The sequence below is a fragment of the Quercus lobata genome, chromosome 4 (assembly GCF_001633185.2).
Source record: "Quercus lobata isolate SW786 chromosome 4, ValleyOak3.0 Primary Assembly, whole genome shotgun sequence".
Classification (NCBI taxonomy): Eukaryota; Viridiplantae; Streptophyta; class Magnoliopsida; order Fagales; family Fagaceae; genus Quercus; species Quercus lobata.
In genome coordinates this window covers 41,786,878-41,806,061 of record NC_044907.1, presented here as the reverse complement: position 1 = coordinate 41,806,061, position 19,184 = coordinate 41,786,878, and the positions used below count along the sequence as shown (strand labels likewise).

The following is a 19,184-nucleotide window of genomic DNA, read 5'->3' as shown; positions in this document are numbered from 1 at the left end:
TTGTGTGCTGGGTATGGTGGATTGTGTTTGATGTTGAGTTGGTCACAATGTTCTTATCTTTGTTCTGTTCTTTTATCATTTGTTGGTGTTTATACTCTTTTGGGAAATGGGTTTGGTGTTTTTCTAGTTTTTACTCCGTTTGTGTGTATGAAAGTTTACTTGTGTCTGTGGTTTTGGATTACCTATCTTGTATCACTGTGTTTTTGGTGCCACTACTTGTGTGTGCTTCTGTCTTGAGTGTATTACTTTAATACATTCATTTTTCTGTTTGATTTGTCCCACTGCCATTTTTTTTGGTTGTATTTGGTTCTCATTGTGCATTTCAGTCTCATGATAGATTGTCTTATTGACAGTCATCTTTAAGTTTATCTTACTCTGTGCTCTATTGCACTTTCACTATTGTGTTGCACCTGCCTCATTCTATATTGTCATGATTTTTGTTTGAAATTGTGTGTGATTTCTATGGCTTACATTCATTTCTGAATCTAATCAAGTTGATATCTGTCCTTTGTGGTGCTGTTTTTGGTTCTTTGTTGTGTGCCTATTCTCTTGCAGATGTCTCGTCAATCCTCTAAGGGCAAAGACATTGTTACTGATGATTCATCAACCCCAATTGTTAAAAGGACTCGACTCTCATCTCAGTCATCTCAAGACTCCAATTTGGAGAGGTTCAGAACCCCGCATACCTCACACATTTACTCAAACATTTTTGACAAGACATCTCCTATAGTGGAACGGGTGGTTGAGTTTGACACCTTAGGGACCACCTTTATCCCTCGAATCTTTGAGCCACGAGATTGGGCAAACTTATTTGGGAATTTTGTCGATCCAATGGATGAACTGGTTAAGGAATGCTACTCTAATACAAGTAATCTTGGAGTTAAACTAATTTGCTGGGTCAGAGGAAAGGAGTTTGGCATCTCCCTGAACTCCATAGTCGATATTCTCTGTATCACTAGACCTCAGAATGTGGATCTAACTCCGTATGATGATCGAACTCCAGAGACTCAAGACATTCTACAAGTTCTAGGATCTGATCATGAAGTATCCAGTACAGGCACATCCATAAGCACCGCAAAGTTTGCACCAGAGCTGACCACACTAAAGTTGATCATGTTCTCTAATCTCTACCCACTGTCCAACACTACCTTCATAAATCTTGGAAGAGCTCAATTCCTTTATGATCTTATTACAGGAGCCCCCATTGATATCTGTGCCCACATCTTTCAAACCATAAGGAAGACCGCGGCTCGAACTGCAGCTCGAGGATGTATTCCATTTTGCAGTCTCATCATGAAGTTCATTCTTCGTGAAGGCATTGTTCCTCCCTCAGATGGAAAAATGTTGACCCGTTAGCGTCCAATTTCCATGTTCACTCTACAAGCCAGCAGAAGCCATTCCTCTAAAACACCAAAGAGTGCACACATCTCTCCAGTTACTCCATCTGCTCCTGAGTCAGAGACACCTGTACATACCACATCTACTTTGCGTGTCATCCCTGAAGTTCCACAAACTAGCATTCCATAAGCACAGTCTGATCCTCAAACTGATAGAGTGGGTAGTTTGCTTGCAAATATTCAGAAACGCATTGATAAGATGGTGACACTTCTCTACTCCACCAACAACTATGTTTAAATGCGACTCGAGTCCATGGAGAATCAGCTAGAAGCTATTCAACAAAAGTTAGACGACAGCCTTTAGCTATTCGTGCCAAAAAGGGGGAGAGTATTCAGTAAGGGGGAGAAAGCTCAAAGGGAAGTGTGCATAGTAATAGGGGGAGTACACACATACTTTTGTTTTAAGACTTATCCTTTAAATTTATAGGTTTATATTTTTGGATATTTATTGTTACTATGGGTTTGATACACTATGGTTTTGGTGTATTTTTGTGAGTAGAATACCTGTACCTGCTTTTCCTATAATGACTTTTCCCATAAATACTTGTATTTTAGACAAGCTCTCCGTCTCTTTCATGCGAGACTAGCTAGTAGCTCCCAATGTTTGACAATAAAAAAAAAATGCAATTTTATTCCTAACAAACCCAACTGAAATGCAAATGGTCTAGCAAATCACATCTGATGCGTTAGTATGATATATACAAGATTCTGAAATGTCTATATAATTAAAGCAGACTTCTAATGTCATGGGATTAGATATGCAATTTGAATTAATGTACGCTAGCTGTCGACCTTTTGCAAGTGACCGAGTGGTCCTAATTAGGTCATTGTCAACGTGATCTATAATAGTTAAAATTTGGTCCGTGAATTTTAGATTTCTTGTAGTTCTCTATTAAGTATCGTGTGACTAGCTAGTTGTATGTATCTTGAAAGTTATTTTGCTTAATTAAAATTGTGAATAATAGATAAATAAATACTAGAAAGAAATTTTAATTCTCGTTTTTGTTTCTCTTTGTGAAATTTTTCCTTCAAACTTTCTACACGCACAATGTTACATGACACGCTGAGAAGTAAGGATTGAACTATGAGATTCTATCTTTATGAGTCAAACTATGATTTTTATTTTACCCCAAAACAAAACTATGGTTTTTATTTTATTTTTACCAATGGAAAATAAAAATTTATAAAAAGGTTTTTTTTTCAATGAAATTTATAAAAAGATTCAATATTAGATTAATACCCGAGAAATAAAATTAACGAGTATTTTGTGTTAACAAAATATAAATAAAAGAAAAAGATTTCATAATTGTTTCTTAATATATTTCAATTAACTATCTATCAAAATATAATCTTTTTTTTTTTTTCTAATCCTTAATACCATTCGATTCTATATTGATTTTTGTATCAATTTTCCTACTCTCTAAAACTAAAGGCTACACTAAATTTTTTTATACAAACAAAATTATTATTTTTATTTTTAGTCTCCAAAACAATGAATAGAGCAATTCTATTACCAAAAATTAAGCTATAACTTTTGTTATAATTATCCAATTTGATAAACTTTAATTGACTACTTATAACTTTCATGTAACTTCATTAATTTTTTTCCTCTGCTAATTGTTTATCAAGGGAATAGTTGTGTACTATGCTAAAATCTTTGCAATGAATATGAGCAGGTCATCGACGCGTAGCTTAACTGCAAAGACCAAGTCATGGCTAGGAAAATTCATTGTTTGAAACAAAAATAGAATTAAAATTCCAGCTTTCGACCCCTATATATATTTGCCAAGGCCAAACTTCTTTGATACCAAAAAAAAAAAGAAAATCATAACATCATTCATCTACCAAAGTTACTTCAACATCTTATCTTTCCAAACTCTCATCCTTTTTCAAGAATATCACCCTTATCCTTTCCGCAAAGCCCTTACGTATATTCTTCGATTCTTGTTGTCTTCTAAATACTACAATTTCCATGGCTAACCCTCATGATGAGGTTCAGCTACCCGATGGGTATCTCTCAGATGATGCAATGATTGTCTTAACACCAGCTCCAGCGACAAGCACAGGGAATTCAACCTTTTCCGGAGATGAAAACAATGATATGTCACAGCTAGGAAAAGATGTCCTTCCAATGAGAAAGATACAAGACTCGGCTGAGAACTACTATATGTTTGACTGGAAGGTGGGAAAATCAGTTCATCGAAAGCTGATCAAGAAAGTTAATCAACCGGTACCGGTGCCAAATGTGATCTTGCATCAAATGAAAAATCGAAGCATCCAAAGGAGTTTAAGCTTTGACTCGCCGCGAACACCTCCGAATAAAAAGGGAGACGAGTTGCTGCTAAAACATGAGCGTTTCAAGGTACGAACCATAAACTTTTATGGAAGTTTTGAGCAACGTGATCAAGGCACCCAAGGCAGTCAAGGTAGTAATAGTAGTACTAAGTCCGGTAGCTCTAAATAAAGTTTTGGATTTACAGGAAGTTCAAGAAAACAATGACCACTGCCTTTCATGTAAATTGAAGAAATTCTTGTTCTATGGAGATTTTCTTTTTCAATATTTGGTTAATTATTATTGTTAATGAGAAATATCCGTATTGCAAGTTTGCAGTTAATTTTCCTCTGGATTTTCCCGATGGTTATATAACAACAATAAAACTAAGTTCCAGTTCCGAAAGTACAGGGTCGGTTTCCAAAGGATTATATTTTGATCTATATTTACAAATCAATCATACAACTTTACTGAGAAGTTTTTAACTTTTTATAGATAATGGATTTGAATCATGACCCTCGAAAGGCCATCTTCTGCTAGCATTTTTAATTTCTGTCCATTGAGGGAAGAAAGATCGATAGATAAGGTTCTGTAGTGATTTATATAATAATAATAAAAAAATTTACTTATTTATATTTCAAACTCCTTCATTCCTCATTGCTTCACACCAGCAATATTGCAAGGTACCTTTGGGTCATGTTGGTGGTCAAACTAGATTAGCTGTACGACTAGATGTTGTGCACTCAAATCAAGGTTATTGCTACATATACAATTCTTTTCATAATTGTTAAATTAACAAGTACTGATTCTTAATTTAGCACATCACATGTCACTTTTGTACTTATACCAATAACAATTGTGAGATTCATAGTTTAAAAAAAAAAAAAAATTAACTCTTAACTTGTTATTAATTCAATTTCCAGTGGGGCAAATAGTTGACAATTGCCAACGACATGATCGAGCAAAATGAAGTTCTTTCAATTTTAGTTTTTTGGGGACCCTACTCTAAACTAATAGCAATTGGTAGAAAGTAGCAAAATCAATAATTATCATATACACCCACTGTCATATACATCCATCTAATAATTTATTGATGCTACAATTATCATGCATGGGTAACATTAAGTTGATGTTGTATAGTTTGTGGGTCCCATGTTAGAACTATTATACGGTTAAATGATTAATTTATTAATAAAAAAAATTTTAACTCTTAACTTGTTATTAATTCAATTTCTAGTTGGGCAAGTAGTTGTTAATTGCCAACGATATGATCGAGCAAAATGAAGTTCTTTCAATTTTAGTTTTTTGGGGACCCTACTCTAAACTAATAGCAATTGGTAGAAAGTAGCAAGATCAATAATTATCATATACACCCACTATCATATACATCTGTCTAATAATTTATTGATACTACAATTATCATGGGTAACATTGAGTTGATGTTTTATAGTTTGTGGGTCCCATGTTAAAACTATTATACTGTTAAATGATTAAATTTATCAATTTTTAATAGTTTAAATTTTTGGATATACCAGTAATTTCACATAGTATCATAACAGAATATCCTAACCCTAATCGTGAGATATTTACTGCATATAGCAAATGCACAAGATACCTCCTAACAGAAAGATACATGCGGCTTAATACAAAATCAAATTTAATACTCTTCAATAACTTTTTAATAGGAATTTATTTTTTTATGAAAAACAAAAGGAAGTCGTGTGTGTGTCTATATATATATTGTCTCCTTAATCCTAAATGCTTTCAAAATATCAAGGAAATCAAAGATCAATCATTATCTTATCAATAAAATTTAAATTTCAAGTGTTTTGTACTTTAAAATTATATGCAAAATATGAGTTTATAGATTGGATGATAAATAATATCTAATTAATATAAAATTTTCATGCTCATTAACAACAAAGAGAACATATGATCAAATGGTGAGATTTTAGATTCTGTACTTTGAAATTTATATTGCATTTTTTTTTTTTTTTAGAGAATCTATATTGTTTAAATGAGACATTTGCAAAGGTTGCAATATAAAGTTTAACTGTGCAAGGGTTTTGTGAGTAGAATACCTGTAACTGCTTTTCCAATAATGACTTTTCCCATAAATACTTATATTTTAGACAAGCTCTCCGTCTCTTTCATGCGAGACTAGCTAGTAGTCTCCCCTGCCTGCCTGTCTCTTTCATTCCAGATCATGCGAGGCTAGCTAGTAGTCTCCATGCGAGACTAGCTAGTAGTTCCCTCTAACTTTTCGGTCAAGAAAAAGCTAGTAGCTCCCAATGTTTGACAAGCCCTCCGTTTCTTTCATTCCATTTTAATCCAGCTGGTAGCAAAAAAGTCAAGTTGCTAAAAGTGCAACCTACAAAAGAAACTAGAACAAAAACTAAATGAACTATTTTTTTTAGTAATTAATAATTCTTCCATCACAAGAATTTTAGCTATGTTGTGATAACAAGAACTAATGTGTACCTCTCTTTGAATTAAAACTTGCACGGAAGCCCTCTTTCTCTTTGCTCTGTCCGAAAATTTATTTTGAGTGAAAATCTAAAAATATTGTGTCTAACTCTGATGAAGACTAAAGAGAGCAATTGAACCAACCATGACTTGGGTTACTTTCTTTTGGTTTATATTAAGAGCTCTTATTGCTCTTGGGAAGAGCAAAAACTGATGTAAACCCGTTGGAGTGTTGGACTAAAATGTGATGATCAGATGTGCATTTGAGCTGGAAGGAACAGATTTGATTGTTGGATACACTTTCTGAACTTGCAGTCTTGAAAATGAAAAAAAATACCATGTAAAATTCAATTTAGGTAGAGTGCACAAATGGCCTGTAATGCCATTTGTATTTAAGGACTAAAATGGTTGTTTTTCAATTGTCTTGAATATGTTTGACATTAGTTCAAAACTCTGGATGATCATCTGAAATTTATCCAACATTTTTTAATATTGAAAAACACATAATTGGTTGTTTAGTATGAGTATCAGAAAGAAAGAAAAAAAAAAAAAAAAATTGTATAACTTTTTTGACAAAAATAGTGACTTCTAATTAAAAGAGAGAGACTGCTGTTACCAAACCAAACAACCAAGATGTCTCTCTTTTCTTTCCATTTCCCTCTCCTCTTCCAAACGTTATAGCAACCCTAGCCTTTGAAGTTCATCTTCGTCACCACCACCACTAGAGATAACAGCACGCATGCAACAAAGTTGACCAAACATTGCGACTTGACTTCAAATTAATTCCCAAGCATTTAAGCAGACCCATTGAATCTTCACAAGAAACCTGTAGCAACAGAGACGACCATACACGGCAACGTCACTACAAATTCCCAAGCATTTGAGTTAGTCCGTTAAATCTTTGTAGCAACAGAGACGACCAAACACAACGTCACTACAAATTCCCAAGCATTCGAGCTAGCCCATTAAATCTTCACATGAAACTCGTAAGCTATATGATGAAGTTGACATTCGTCGGTCATGTTTCCGTCTATACGAATGGAAGAGATGTTAGGTTGCATCTCAAGCCAATCTGCAAAAAAGAGCTAAGAACGAGGTGGAACACCAGTGTGGTGTAGGTCAAAAACTTTTTGATGGCTAAATTAGATCAAGCTGAAATGATTCAATTGCTCAAATCAGAGTGTATTAAGTATTAACTAGTAGTTGTAAATATGAAATTGTGTACATTTTCCTTCTGTTTTTGTCTTCCTTGTATAGGCTCCATTTCTCCATACATGGGAATTAACGACTCTTTATGGATTTTGGTTCTGCTGGCAATAAATGATATTCTTAATGATTATTTGTCTGTTGGTTTGTTCGTTACACCTAGGCTTGTTGATTTTCATTTAATGCCTCGTCATTCGTCAATATAATGGATGAATATATTTGTTTATGTCATTTTAACTATATATGAACTTAAATTTTTGAGTTTTAGTAATTTCCGCATTCCCCTCTTCCTGGTTGAGGCTAAACGAAAAATTTAGCCAAAAATAATAATGGTTTTGTTGTGAGAGTTTGATAAGATTGACTATTTTCTCAAAAAAGATAAGATTGACTAATATTTATTAAGAAAATTAAGGGTATGTTTGGTAACTGTTTTTTCCCTTTATTTTCTATTTCCAAAAACAATTTTTCTATTTTTAAGACTTAAAAACTTGTTTGACAATCCAAAATAGACAGAAAATAAAAACTGTTCTTAAAACTCAATTTGCGAAGGAAACTGAAAACATACAAAATGCTGTTTTCAATTTCTAATTTTCAAAAATTAATAAAAACACACATTTAATTTAATAAATCAATCTCATTTAATGAGTTAGTATAAGAATTCAAATCCTAGTAATAACATATATTAGTATTTTCTAATTTTTTCTTCAAAAAACTCTCTTTAATTTCAACTAACCAAACATGTTTTTGATTTCAAAAATATAAGAAATTTTTTTTTTTTCTTTATATTCCCAAAAACAAGTTTTTGAAAATAGAAAACAAAAATTGTTACCAAATATAACTTAAGTGTTTGATTGCCAAGAACTTTATAGTTCAATTAGCAATTTATGGTGTTTTAAGCGGAGATATTTAGGATTCAACTCTAATCACATCTCAAATATTGATGTATCAAAAACAAAAAAGGTATTTGACCTAAAACACATAAACAAAAATAAAAAAGAGATTGGACTGTGTGTGATAATTAACAATAATAGTGGTGACCAAAAAAAGAAAAAACAATAATCGCTGTTAATTAACTCCACACAAAATGCTTTATGCTTTAGGATATCCAGTTAACTAGAATTGACTTTACGGCATGTTTCCCGTAGCAAATACTTCATTCATATTTTTCCAAAAAATAAAAATAGATAGTGGCTCAGTGGCTGGCAATAAAATAAGACCCTCCCTGGTTCCTATACAGCTCTAATAGCATAATGTGACTTATCATGCTGCCAGTTTGCAATGGCAGTACATATGACAGAACCGGACTTAATCTTGAAGAGTTTAAAATTGCATCCATTTGCTAATACTTAAAATTATCCATGTATATATCTATATTGTGTCTTCTAAGTTGTAAATACGTAATTGCCACATATATTATAGTTAGGGATTGAGATCCGGTATAATTCTTAGGGTATTACACCGCACTGGGTGCAATTGCATCTCAACCATTCAAAAAGGTAAAAAAGTTAAAAAGTGCAGTGATAAAAATTTTATGTGATATAGGAAGAGAGTAATTACATCTAGTGCAATATTCTAAGAATTTTACCAAATCTCGATCCTTACGGAGAGGCCATGCTTTCATGTTGAAAGAGCTCCTTCTTCTATATTTATTATTACTAGTCATTAATCCGTGCAATGCACGGGATAATTTTTATAATTTGGCTCAAAACATATTATGGCTCAAAGCATATTATAATTTTTTTTTTAACCCATAATAGTACAGAATGTTAAAGCAAGAGCAAAATGGGGGAAAATATAAGGAGAATACAAATTGACTAAAAAAGGGATGAGAATCTTAACAAATTTAAGTTAAGAATAAGCAGTTGCCAATGTAAATCCTTCAATTTAAGAACTTTCATGGCCTTGCAATTAATGCCCAAAAACCAAGTCTTGTCTGGTTGAAAATAGCTACGGAATAAAATAAAAAAAATTTAAAAAGGGGGGCTCTCTCCTTTTCTTCTAACCTCAAAAGTGTCAAGCAAGGATCATAGGATGGATTATGGGCAATAATAAAAGTCCACAACACAAATTTGGGTAAAAGAAACCACCTGCAACATTTAACATTTTGTGAGGCAAAAGATATGACAATCCAACTACAAATTTGAGTTAAAAAATTAATTGCAAGTAATATAGAAAAGCATGATTCCAATCCAAAATTTGGATTCTAAAACAGTAATAGGTTCAGGAACAAAATATGATCCAACTCAGATTTTCAACAAAGATGAAAAAATTGATGTGTAACCCCAAAGTCTTAGGGCATAAAATTCAACTTAAGCAATCTATATATTAAACTCTAGGAGTTTAAACTTTCTTTTTCAGTTTTAGATGTCTTTGTGATTCTCATTAAAAAAAAAGCTTTAAATGTAAATAATCACCCTTTCATCAACATGTTTAATATAAACACAGGCTAGGGAAAAAAACCATAACCAAAAAAGAAAAAAAAAAGAAAAAAGAAGAGAATCCTATAGAGTTGAGAACAATTACATCTCAGCGAAGAAGCAATTAACAATAAAAGTACTAAATTTCTAAACTTTGTTTTATCAACATAGTACAACTTTTTCATTAAAAAAATTAAATTAAACAAAAAAAAAAAACATAGTACAACTTAAAATGATGAACCATAGAACAATGGAGAACTTTGTTCCGATTTTTTTTTAATAGTAGAAAAAGGAACAAAATGGAATAGTAGAAGAATTAAAACCTTCTAGGCTGTGTTCCTTGCAATCCTCCAAAACCAAAGGAAACCCATCAGACAAAAAAAAGAAAAAAAAAACATGAAAAATAATCAAGCAATAGGGAACCAAAAGAAATAAAAGAAAAATCCATATGGAAAAAAGAGAGGAAAAAATAGGGATATACAGAGATTCAATGGTGGAGTTTACAAACAAATAGAGAGACAAACAGATATAATTTGGGAAAACAAATTTGAAAAGAATTGGGAGAATTACCTGACATGATAAAACAATCAAAATCTCATCCTGATTATATTTTTGCTGAATAAAACTTTGGAGGCTATACTTATTTTGCTAAATCTTGTCTTTGCCATTGCAAGGTGAAAACAACACAACTTTCTTATATCCTTTATGCAACATAAATTTCAATGAGGTTGATGGCATGTTAAGCATGGTTGTAGCTCTGTACCTGCAATTACATATATGTACTTACTTACATATTTGTATTGTAAGAGTTCCAATTAAAACAAATTAGGGATTAATTATAGTAAAGCTATTAATAACTTCCCTAATATGAAAAAAAGTCATCAAGAGCATTTACAAATATAATAAGTCTAGAGGATAATTCAGTGATATAACAATAATGGAAGTGGCAGAATAAATAAAATCTAAATGCATCTTATAGGGAGTAACAATTAGCATAGCTGCTCCTGGCTACTCCTTTTGGAATTTAGATCAAACATATCTTTGCAACTCTCCATACCATTTTAAATCACAATCATATCATTGAAAAAACTATAACACTATAAGAAGAAACTATACAATGTATAAAAGGAATTGAAATGGAACAGAGCTGTTATTGTACAAAATTACAACAGAAATTGCTATGATAAGCCTAAAGACTGAGCTAACCTACATTTTTTTATAAGTAAGATACACATACATTGGCTGGATCTTGAACCAAAGACCTCACCATCTACTTTGCTCTTACTAACATACAAGCAGGTTTAGAACACAAAGAGCCTCTACAAAGCTGATCAAGCTTGCTTTCCAAAATTCTTCACAGGTTTGATACCCAATAAATTAAATCAAAACCAACCAACCAAAATACAGAAAACTAAATCCTACGAAATGCAAAATTAAAAATATTTTTGTTAGTGTTCATATATTTTGATGAAGATTAAGTCTTTCAAACATGGAAGACTTATAGCTTGTCTACAATTATATGGATAACAACAAATAGAACTCAAAATATATTTAAAACCTTATTCAGAAGTTTTGAATTAAGAAAACACAAATTAGTAAACAAAAGTGCTAAACTGGACCCAAAAACCACAATTTCACTCCTACTAACAAATAAATAAAGAGAACAGGTTAGGAAGGAAATCCTAAATTAAATTAAAAACATCACTAACCATTCCTCAAAACACCAAGAGACAAAGCATAGGTAGAATTTGATCTTCTATGGTGTTCCCCTGGGAAAAACAAAAAAGAACAAAGAGGAAACATATTAGCAATTGAAATCTATAATTGCAGCAAACCCTAATTAGGAACCCCAAAATCCCAAAACTAATAAAAACCCCAAATCAATCCTTTAGCCTCAAAGTCATCTTGATTTCTTCCTAATTCAAGAATGTTCAGAAACTATGGAAACAAAAACCACAAATTAATTATAAGCAAATAGATTAGGACAACAGCAACAGAAAAGGAAGAAGATAAGGAAGATTGAGGATTCAATGTGATCTTACCAAGGAGTTCTTGAGAAATTGAACCGGGAGATTTTGGGGCAACACTCACTTTTGGGTATTGAATTAGAGAGAATGTCTTTACACATATTGTGGCCTGGCCTAGGTGTGCAAACTATAACGGTGAGAGTTGGTGGTGGTCAGTTCTATTAGCACAATTACCTTCACTCTCTACTTCAGCCTCCCCAGGCCTCTCCACTTCAATTTCGCCTTCAGGCTCCAGCCCACCCTCTGCTTCATCCTGAAAACAAAACTGTCACATTTTCAACCAAAAAAAAAAACCCATTTTTATTGGCATGTTACACACGCATGCGATGGGTCCTTATGAAAAACACCAAAATTACTGAATTCCTCTTTTGTTCAATAATTTTAGCGGTGTGTAAGAAGAGGTTTAGGGTTTTATCGGGGAACTTACACAAAGGATACTATATAATAGAAAAATTAGCACGAACGATTGATGTTGGTGATGATGATTCAGTGACTATGTGATTGACCTATCAATGAAATATGCAAGAAGCAAAGAATTAATTTAGATAATAGCAGTAATTCAACAAAAAAATAGAAAAGAAAAGAAGGTAATTGGGCTAATTAGTACTCCGATGTTTAGGGTTTTATCGGGTTTGATTGAAAAACAAATCAGAGGTTGAAAGGGTAGAGAAGAGAGATGAGGGAGAGAAATAGAGAACAAAGAGGAATGGCGTTCAGAGTTGGGTTTTGGGGAAGGAGAACAAAAATTTGGGTATCGGGTTTGGTTTTGTCGTGGAAATAGAAATAGGTCTTTTTAGCCCTTTTTTTAAAAAAAAAATAATGCTGATGATATAAAAATAATGATGACGTAGACTGGGAAACAAAAATAGTTTTTAAATTTTTTTTTTAAATAGAGATGATGTGAAAAATTGTGGAAGTTTCAAAAGTTTCGATTTTATATATATATATATATATATATAGATTATTATTGTTATTATTACTATTATTATTTTCTTTTTTTTATTTAAGTGACCAAATCAATAGTAGTGCTCTATTGGTGTACGGAGGGTGGATTTTATGTTTGATATACAAAGGTTTTTATTTTTATTTTTATGAGAGATGCACAAAGGTTGATCATAAAGATTTTACCATTATTTGGTGTTGTGTTTATCTATGTATGGTGAAACAAATCATCCATGGCACGCAAGCTTAGCAGATTAACAGGACTTAGTCCTGTATTTGAGAACTAATTTTTTGGTTCTAGAACTAAGACTAGCATTTCGCACAAAGTTCAAAGCCTAGGTGTCGGATATTCCTAACGGAGTTTCACATGCGGGGTTTGTACTTGGTACAAACATATGTTTTTTTTTTTTTTTGATACCAAGACTGAAAGCATTTTATTAAGTTACTGAAAGAGCAGATACATCATGGATAAAAGCTTGTTATATGAAATAAGGACTCTCTTCAATCCAAGTACAATAATCATCAATGTCCTTGGCATATTTTGCTAAAAGGTGAGCTGGTCTATTTCCTTAACATCGAACATAGGAAAAACCAACATAGCGAAACTCTGAGCAAGCTTTTTGCACCCCGATAATCACAACATCAACTGATGGGGGAAGTGAGGTCAAGCCAAGAGCACGATACACATTGAGGGAGTCACCTTCAAGAATTAGATCACGCACACCTACATCCTTAGCAAATTGTAACCCCATTTCAAAAGCCTTGGCTTCAGCTTCAACAGCGCCCAACAATGCATAAATCTTCCTACTTAAAGCTGCCACAACACTTCCATTTTCATCCTTAATGACAGTTCCAATACCCACTGCCTTCGGGTCTAAAAAAATGCCCTATCCACATTCGCCTTGTACACCAACCCCTGTGGAGGAACCCATGATATCTATTGAATACTCGGCACACTTGCACCCGTGGAAGTACTTGTTGCTACATAATATTCCTCCAAAAATTGTACTACCTTTTGGATGAGAGCAAACCCAACTTGCGTTGGCCACCCAATTTGACTTAATTTTGATTATCCCATAAAGCATGGCACATGTCACCGCCTTTGCTACCTTCTCCGGTGAGCTATTCGCCTCCATTAGCAAGCCCCACATTAAGTCCTTGAAACTACATAACTAGTCAGGTTCGAAAGGCAACACCATTTTTGAGCACTCCCACATCTCCCGGGCAAACTTACAAGACCAGAAATAGTGATTCAAATTTTCAAAGGCCAACTTACAACCATCACACACGTCATCCGTTAACACCTGCCGCCTAACTAAATTTGCTTTTGTAGGGAGGATATCCCGGCATGCCCTCCAGGTGAAGTGTTTGATTTTATGTGGAGTAGGTAGCTCTCAAATCTTTCTCTAAAATCTCCTATTCTGGCTATCATTTGAGCACGAACCACAACTCCTGGCCTTTGACATTTCCACAGCCACCCAATAGGCATTACGAATCGTAAAAACGCCATTAGAACTACACGCCCATACCTGCTTATCTACTGGAGGATGCACGCTCAGTGGAATACTTTTAATAACCTCTACTTCATGTAGTAAAAACAAAGCATCAATCACCTCTATTTTCTAGCTTGCATTCTCCATATCTATTAGCTCACTCATTGGTGTTTGGGCTTGCAGAAACATTCTAGGAGAAGTGACTTTGTAAGTGGAGGGAGTTGGTAGTCATTTATCACCCCATACCCGTACTTGCTCCCTATTTCCAATCCTCCACCGCAATCCATGTTTCACTATCGCCTGTGTTGCCATGATACTCGTGTAAGATGGATTACTCCCTAAAGAGGCCTGAGAAAACTCAAAGTTTGGAAAATACTTGGACTTGAGCACTCGATAAACAAGAGAGTCATGTCTTTGTTGAAGCCACCACTCCTGCTTCGCCAATAATGCTAAGTTAAATTCTTTTAATTTCTTGAAACCCAAATCCCCATCTGCCTTAGGAGTGCACAATTTATCCCAGCTTAGCCACGTCATCTTCTTCTCATCCTACCTCTGACCCCACTAGAAATTTCGTATCATGCCTGTTAGCTCCTCATAGAGAGAATCAGGGACTTTAAAGCAACTCATAGTATAGGTTGGAATTGCTTGGGCCACTACTTTGATTAAAATCTCTTTTTCGGCCTTAGAAAGTAACTTCTCTTTCCACCCAGCAAGCTTTTTCTTCACCTTTTCTTTAATGTCATTGAAAGTGTTTCATTTATTTCTAGCCACTTCTCATACTGCTTGATAAACTGAGCACGAAACCTATCTTTAATCTCCTCCTGGATCTGTCTTGGCCTATTGCTACTAAAAAATAGAGAGGTTTTGGCATGGTTTAACTGCTAACCCGATGCACTCTTATAGAACAGTAACACCCTTTGAAGTGCATTGCACTCCTCTAGGGAAGCTCTGCAAAAAATCAAGCTATCGTCAGCAAAAAATAGGTGAGACGGTTTGGGACCATTTCGACACACCACCAATCCTCCCATCTGCCCATAGTCCACTGCCTTCTTTATTAGCGTTGATAATCCATCTGCACATAGGAGAAAGAGATATGGAGATAGTGGGTCGCCCTATCTGATCCCTCTACTAGGAATGACACTCTCTCGTGGTTTGCCATTAATCTTGAAAGAGTAAGAGATTGAGGTAATACATTTCAAAATTAGGGCCCTCAATTTGTCATCAAAACTCAATTTCTGCTTTATCTTTTCCAACTAACACCGTTCAACTCTATCATAAGATCTACTCATATCCAATTTTAAATCCATTTCACCAAGTTACCATTTTTCTTCTGACTAATATGATGCATCGTCTCAAAAGCTACAAAAACATTATCAGTAATCAACCTACCATGCACAAATGCACTTTGGGTATCACTGATAATAGAAAGAAGAATTTTCTTCTACCTGTTAGCAAAAGCTTTGGATGTAATTTTATACACCACATTACATAAACTAATGGGTCTATAATCAGTAATTTTCTTCGGCTCTTTACATTTTGGAATAAGCACCGCATGAGTTTCATTAAAGTTTGGAGGAGCAATACCTGAGTTTAGAAAATCCAAGACTATCTTTGTTACCACTTCACCCACCTTTGGCCAAAAATGCTGAAAGAATAATGGAGGCATGCCATCAGGATTAGACGCCTTCAAAGGGAACATATGTTTCAGAGCCAAAAACACTTCACATGCATTAAAATCTTTAGTGAGGTTCTAATTCATGGTTGGACTAACCTTGTGTTAAACTGCTTCCAGTATTTCAAAAAACTCCATGGGATTACTAGATTGGAAGAGATTACTGTAATAATCCACCACAATGTCCACCACCTGAGTCTCATCTTCCTGCCATTGCCCATTCTCATCCAATAAGCCTTCAATATAGTTCTTATTATAGTAGGTTGATATGGGACCTATCTCCATTTTGTAACCAGTTGATATGGGACCTTTTCTAACCAGCAATTCAGATTCACCCGAGTAGCTTTCATGGATCGAATGTTTTTCGGCAAAGTAGGCTGCCTCTCAAGCCATTCTAAGTGTTTCTATAATTCGGAAATGGTCTTGCCTACATGACCAAACTCCAACTTGTTCCAATCCTCCAATCTAACCCTGCATAGTTCCAAGCATGTGGTGAGTAAGAAATCTGAATCCATTGCCATACCTTCCTCCCATTCTTCATGGACAACATCTTTATACAGAGGTTCCTTTAGCCACATTGACTCAAACCGAAAAATGTCCCACTTTTCACTTACGGGCTCTCCTTTCCAGGTGCAAGGATAAAGGAGAGTGGTCCGAAGTCAAAGAAGTGAGGTGGAAGAGTTTGACAACAGGGAAGAGTTCCAACCACCCAATCGTATCTAAAGCTCTATCCAATTGTTCCTGAATCTGAACACCATCAGTAGTTTGGTACAACCAAGTGAAATTTGGTCCAACAAAGCCCATATCTTTAAGATTGCACCAGTTAATGGTGTCCACAAAATTTCCCATCTATTGCCGTGGCCTATCACTTCCTCCCTCTTTCTCAGATATATTTGTAATCTTATTAAAGTCACCAATATTAAACATGGCAATTCTAATGTCCCACTTAGATGTCCAAGTTTTTTCCAAGATTCTAGTTTTTTATTCGTGTCTGGATCACCATAAAACCCGATCAAGTGCCACCAGCCCACATCCACTCCACCATACACCAATGCGTTTATATGAGATTGAGAGTACGTCTGAATATCAAGTTGTACTTCTTCCTTCCAAAACAAAGCCAGCCCACCGCTTTTCCCTTTACTAGGAACAATAAGGCCATTCTTGAACTTGTATCTTTCTCGTACCATAATCATCCACTCCAAGTCCGATTTCGTCTCCATGAGGAAAACATTTGGGATCTTCTTTGAAAACAACCTTTTCCAAAGCCTTAACTGCCTGAAGGTTCTCAAACCCTCAATAGTTTCAGCTTAAGAGACTCATTGGACCCAGCGGACTTGCTCAGCAACCTCCGCTGATCCTAGATGGTTAACCACAATAGTGCTTGGTGCTATAGACTTCTCCTCCAATTTAAACTTCTTTACATGCTCCAGAACCTCCTCTTCATTCAGTAATAGCTTACTGCCTTTGCGTTTTGGGCCTACATCTTCAACCGTGCAATCCATGTCTCGAGTAGAGTTGGGCGTTTACAAAATCCTTGACCACGTTCCTTTCTTCAGTTTCTTTGGCCCACTAGGTTTATTTGATATGATTTGGCTTGTTACGTCTTCCTTAGGATAAATTTTATTCTTCCACGAATCTTCTCATGACTTTGGACGCCACCATTCTTCCTTCCTTTTTTATCTCCGTGTCCAGTTGTCCACCCTACATGGAAACTACCCACCGAGATCAGCTCATTGTGATTATCCTTACCCCCATTCTCACGCAGTCTTCCAATCAAAACCAACGTGTTTTTTGCCTGTAACACCGGGACATCCATAAGTGTCATCCATTCCATCTTTTACCTCATGCAGATTTGGTTTATTCAAATCTGAATTTGAAAGCCCTGAGAAAGCATTGATAGAATCATCAATATCCCTCAAAACCTCCTCAAAATCCGGAATGGCTGGATTTGATTTTATGACCCCGGTGACCGCCGTTGTCCCATTCTCAGATGTCACCACGGACAGACAAGCCGCACTCTTGAGTCCTTGTTTGATCATTGGTCACCGGTGATGCTCCTTTCAACGATTTCGTTTTCGCCATGATTCTGTTGGGCGTCGCTTTTGATCTCTGGGCATACTCATCGAAGCCTTGCACTTCAACTGTTGTTTTCTTCAATTGGTAAGATGGGTTGCACGAATCCACTGTACGAACTGTTGGTAAAGCCAGAGGATACAATCTTTATCATTATGAAAAAGCTGTCCACACTAGAAACAAATGTTGGGTAAGCGCTATACTTGAAAGATACCCATCCTTCTAAAACCTGGTCCCATGTGACTCTTCACCCCCTAAATAACGGTTTTGTAATGTCAACAGCAACCCTTATGCGCATGAAGTTACTTCCTCTCATCTCTGATGAATCCTTCGGAGTTAAAACAGCCCCAAGAGTTTCTCCAATGCTGAAAGCCACTTCATTCGACATAAAGGAGAATGGAAGGTCGTGTATTTGAACCCAAAAGGACATGGTACTGAATTTCAGATCACGAATCGGGGTAGAACCATCATAACGCTCCATGACAACCAAGTGCCTATTGAAAGCCCAAGGTTCACCCATCATTACCTTCGCAGCATCAACTTCAAGTTCAAAATCAAAGAGAAACACATTACCTCCCGCATCATTGGCCTCAAAGTTACCTCTAGTTTTCCATATTGGTAGGAATGTGCGAGCCACCGCCTCAATCTTAATATTCCGACGAGTAAGGAATTTTGCTACCACCACATAATCCCCCGTTTTCTTCTTCCTTGATAAATCAACTTTTCTCCCTTCCACTTCTGACAGAGAATTTTTTCCAACTCTGAGCAAGCTCGTCCAAGCCATAATACCCACTAAACTCACAGAAAACTTGACTGAAGCCCTAATAGTAAACTCAGTTACTATAGGGGACGTACCCACATTCCAAGGGAAGGGACAGATTATGCTACAGTAAGGAGAGAGGAGAAGCCACTCGACTTACCGAGAACTCTCAAATCATCAATTTTACAAATTGATGTGGTATTCATGTTTTTGGCTTTTTTGTTTTTTCTCTTTAGTGTTTCTTAGAAACTTTTCTTCTATTATTGTAATGTGTTTAATATGGTCTTGGATGGATTAATACGTGAGCGTGACCATAGACTTTTCTTTAAAAAAAGAAAAGAAATATATAACTGTTTTTATAATTAATATTTTTATTATTGCAATTTGTAACTATTATTATTATTTTTTTTTTTTTGTCATATACACAGGCGTAGCTAAGATTTTCTATTTGGGCATTTT

General features: G+C 35.0%; 1 protein-coding gene across 1 annotated transcript; it reads right to left on the bottom strand.

The window, feature by feature from the left end:
* Positions 1 to 18,212: 18,212 nt before the first annotated feature.
* On the bottom strand, positions 18,213 to 18,749 carry LOC115985211. The gene has a single exon (XM_031108178.1). It carries the CDS (start codon positions 18,747 to 18,749, stop codon positions 18,213 to 18,215), a length of 537 nt encoding a protein of 178 aa, XP_030964038.1.
* Positions 18,750 to 19,184: the final 435 nt, after the last annotated feature.